General features: G+C 36.3%; 1 protein-coding gene across 1 annotated transcript; it reads right to left on the bottom strand.

The window, feature by feature from the left end:
• Positions 1-390: 390 nt before the first annotated feature.
• On the bottom strand, positions 391-3,506 carry LOC122944840 (parvalbumin beta-like). The gene is made up of 5 exons (XM_044303520.1): positions 3,419-3,506; positions 2,971-3,038; positions 1,432-1,564; positions 1,031-1,140; positions 391-707 (listed from the first exon to the last, which is right to left on the bottom strand). The coding sequence occupies exons 2-5, from the start codon at positions 3,029-3,031 to the stop codon at positions 682-684; spliced, it is 330 nt and encodes a 109-aa protein (XP_044159455.1). The 5' UTR covers positions 3,032-3,038; positions 3,419-3,506; the 3' UTR covers positions 391-681.
• Positions 3,507-4,342: the final 836 nt, after the last annotated feature.

The following is a 4,342-nucleotide window of genomic DNA, read 5'->3' as shown; positions in this document are numbered from 1 at the left end:
ATCTATAGCTTTCATCTATGTACAATGTTGTTTAGTTTGTTAATTATTTGTTATGCAATCAATTTGTTATATTACCTGTTTATTTTCTATTTATCTAACACTTTTGGGGCCCCAATCAGACACCATGGCCAAGGTGTGACAACAACTTGTCAAACACCATTGTTACACCCCTGTGTTTATGATTATTCGACTCCCATCTATGTTCTGTTTGTCTGTCTGTCTATCTATCGACCTAGCTACCTATTTTGTATCTACTTCTCTATGTATCTATGTATCCATCATTTTATTTCTTTTTTATCCAATGATTTGGAGAGTTTTTGCTACCTGTCTATTATTATTCCCCCATATTACTGTCTCTATAAAGCGAAAAAATAGACCAAAGTATTTTTATTTATTTAAATATTCTTTATTTTTCCTTCTTCCAGCCACAACTTGAACATTGTGATTGGTTGAAATCAGTAAGCGCCATCCAAAAACACATAAGACGTAACATCGAGTGAGCAGAGTACCTGTACATTGTTAAGATAGTTCAATAGTCCCAAAAAGAGTTAACAAACAGACATTTTACCAATGCCGTGAGACAGTATAAAAATGCACAAATAAGTGCCAGTCATGAATGAGGTGCCTGTTGGGTGTAAATTGAGGGGTTCAGTCCTAGTCTTCCTTTTGGTCTTGGGCTGTTTATGCCTTCACCAGAGCCTGGAATTCTGAAAAAGAATAGGAATGGTATTGTTTTATTACATTTTTTAAATTTCATTCAACTTTGACAATTTTTTTGAGACGACATTAATAAGCAATTTCAAAATGTTGATATCTTCTTAAGAGGCTTTATAATACCATATGTATCTATCTATCTATCTATCTATCTCATATCTATTTATATATCTATCACTTTGTATCTAGGTACAATGTTGTATATTTTTACTACTTATTAGTTATACTATACTATTTGTTATACTTTGTTCATTTTCTACTTATATAACAATATACATTTAAAAAAACTTACAAAATGAAGGAAAAAATCCCTTACCATCTATTCCAATCTTGCCATCACCATCAGAGTCGCCAGCCTTCAGGAAAGCCTTGGTCTCAGCATCATTCAGAGCTCTGGCATCAGACTTGAAGTTCTTCAGGAAGAGTCTAATAAAAAAGGAACTTTGCTGTGAGCAACATCTTTCTGTCACCTGGGGCAAGTATTTTGTTTACTGCCCTGGCCCTATATCTAAATGCTCTGGCCAATGCAGAGTGGCTTATTAATACTTCCCGTGGCACCCATGGCACATGCCCTTGCCAGCGCTGCCCTCCCTCACACACTCTCCAGTCACAGGCTATATGGTACTCAGCTTAAAACTTAACTGTATTCATAGAACAAAGCAATAATCTACTTGCTTTATAAAAAATTAAAATAAAGCATTTAAATGTTATCCTTACGCAAGTTCATCTTCCTCAATGAATCCACTGCAGTCTCTGTCAAAGATTTCGAAGACCCTCTTGACCTGATCGGGAGACTTGCCACAGAGACCAACCTTATGGAAGAAAGCTTTGTACTGAAATGAGTTGTCAGCTGTGGAAAGAAATATAAAAAATGTATTTTCACAAGTGATGTAGAGCACAATTTTTTTTAAATAAAAACGGGTTGTGTGAAACTAGAAGGTCTATGTTTTTCCAAAAACAGTTCCAGTTGGCAGTTTTGTCCATGGGCTATATCTGCTACTGCAGCTCATCCCCTTTCAAGTAAGTGGAGCTGATCTGCAATACCACACACAGTCTATGAACGAGAGTGGCGCTGTTTCTGGGAAAACAATTAGGACCTTCTATTCTAGATACATAAAACCAAATTAAGAAGTCTTTAACACGTTGTGCAGAACATTCTCTTATACGTTTACCTACTACTTTGGTATTCATGCAATGAAAAAAATATATGTTTTCTTTTATAAGGCTGATATATTTTGTAACTTTTAAAACATGTTCATGTCAAGTCATGCACCTTCAATGTAAATCAAGTTTTATGATTTTACATCTCTCTGACTATCTCTCTCTATCTACTATCTATCTATCTATCTCTCCAAAATATTTATCTATCTATACAGCTATCTCTCCAAGTTTGCAAGTCCTCCAGGGGCTCCTTACTCAGTGCTGCTCTACTTCCAGATCCTAACTTTTTTTTTATTTTTTATCATGAGTGCTGCTTCATATTAGATCTATCCATCTATCTATCCATCTATCTATCTAGCTATATAATAACTACAGTATCTGTCTCTATCAATCCTAACTAAGGATGCAAATGATTTAGAGTTTTGCATCATGCTATCTCTCTATCTATCCATCCTATATTATCTATCCATTTATTATTTATTTACATATCTATCATCTCACTCACATTTATCTATTTATTTATCTATCTATCTATCTATCTATTATCTATCTCTCCATGTCCTCCAGGGGCTCCTCACACAGTGCTCCTCTATTTCCAGATCCTTCCTTTTTTTTATCATGAGTGCTGCATCATATTTGATCTTTATGTAACTATCTATCCATCTTATAGCTATCCCTCTATCTATCTATCTATCTATCTATCTTTCTCACGCTTTCTAGCCAGAGTTGTAACTTGAAGCTACTAGGCCCCAAAGCAAGATCTAAAATGGGGCATGCAGAGTATCATACATCAGTTATAGTCTTAGTCGCCTCATGTCCTGATTAGAGTCAGAAGAACCTTTGGACGCCCTCAGACGCCAGGGCCCTAAGTGTCACTGCAACCTTCCTGTGCCCCCTGTCTTTATCTCTATCAATCTCCTATTTGTGTGTGTGTGTGTCTGTTTCTATCTATGTCTGTCTGTCTGTCTATCTCATATCTATCTGTCTGTCTAGGTGTCTGTCTATCATCTCTTTATCAATCTATTAATATATAATTTCAATACCATCAATAAATGACTTGAAGGCATGCATTATTTTTTTGTCCTGATCACTTACCTGCTACACTGGCAAGGGCAGCCTCAATGTCCTTGGCGGCGAGAATGTCAGTGATACTCATGATTGTGCTGCAAGTATAAAAATAAAAAAAATTATTTGTTTGAATCTGAAAATGGAATCAAAACCTTTCAATTTGTAGTTGAGAAAGCTTAGCCTGAATTTTCTGCTTCACTGTGCACTTAAGATTTCTGCCAACTGAAGAGTGTTTGCATGGTCTAGATTAATATATATATTTATATTTTCTTAAGACAAAAATGAAGATATCTAGTCTATCACTTCAGTACAATAAATGCAAAAATGGATCATTTCTTTGACTTCGCTTGACTCTCCATTCCGCAAAAATGTAAGTATGTTTTTTTGTTTTCTCTTCTTATTCTCTATATTCCTGGATCCTCGTATCCTTCAGTCCCCAGTCTTCAGTCGTGCTAAGTCCCATGTGTCTGCTTACCTTGTAGTGTTTTTGAACTGGGAAGGGAGGCTATCTGCTTGGCAGTGGAGTGCTTGCTGAGTGTCCCCACAGGGTTAGCCCCATTTATATATACTTTAAGTTGCATACCATATACAGATCTCGGTTCCCAGCGTCACAGATAGGGAATGGTGTCAAGTGAACTTGCCTAACTAATCATCTAGCACTATTTTTATCTCCAGAGTATACATATGATATTAGCAAATGCAACAAGATAAGTGGTAAGATGCATTAAATATAAACTATTGGGGAGGCAATGTTTCTTTAGGAGGGAAAAAAAACACACTTTGCGAAGCAAGGTTTCCTAAGTAGCAACTAAAGACGTGTGGTATTTAACAGGTGATGGACTTGAGCACGACATGACAACACGGGACAACGTGTGCCTATTATGTAAAATAGTGCGAAACAAGTACAAACATAAACACGGACATTCCCTACCTCCCTCCACTAGTGATATAGAAGATAAAGCAAAATGGACAACGTTTTTGCAATTTGCATTTTTAGTTTTACTATTGTTTATATACAACTTTTGGAAAGTTTTACAGGACTGACATGAATGCTAGCCAGGGTCTTACATAGTTACATGCTACTCACAATCGTCTATGCGTTGACTTTAATTAATGTAATTACATTATTCACTATATTTTATTTTTGCACATTTATCCAGACCTTGACGGTCTCCATTTAGTTTGATATCTTGCACCCATTGAAGGGGTTAATAAGTTTCTGACAGGGACAGGGGAAAAGATGCCAAGCAAATGAATGTGCTGTCTTCAGCCTCCACTTACAAATCTTGTGTTACATGGACTAAGTAATTCCCTTTCACAAGGATATATCCAGACTGGTGCAGTGAAATCACTTTCCCCCCAGAAGATTGAACTTGCTATCTGTAGACCCAGGACGAGA

Source organism: Bufo gargarizans, chromosome 8, assembly GCF_014858855.1.
Source record: "Bufo gargarizans isolate SCDJY-AF-19 chromosome 8, ASM1485885v1, whole genome shotgun sequence".
Taxonomy (NCBI): Eukaryota; Metazoa; Chordata; class Amphibia; order Anura; family Bufonidae; genus Bufo; species Bufo gargarizans.
The sequence above is the reverse complement of the archived record's forward strand: the minus strand, read 5'-3'. Positions and strand labels throughout refer to the sequence as shown.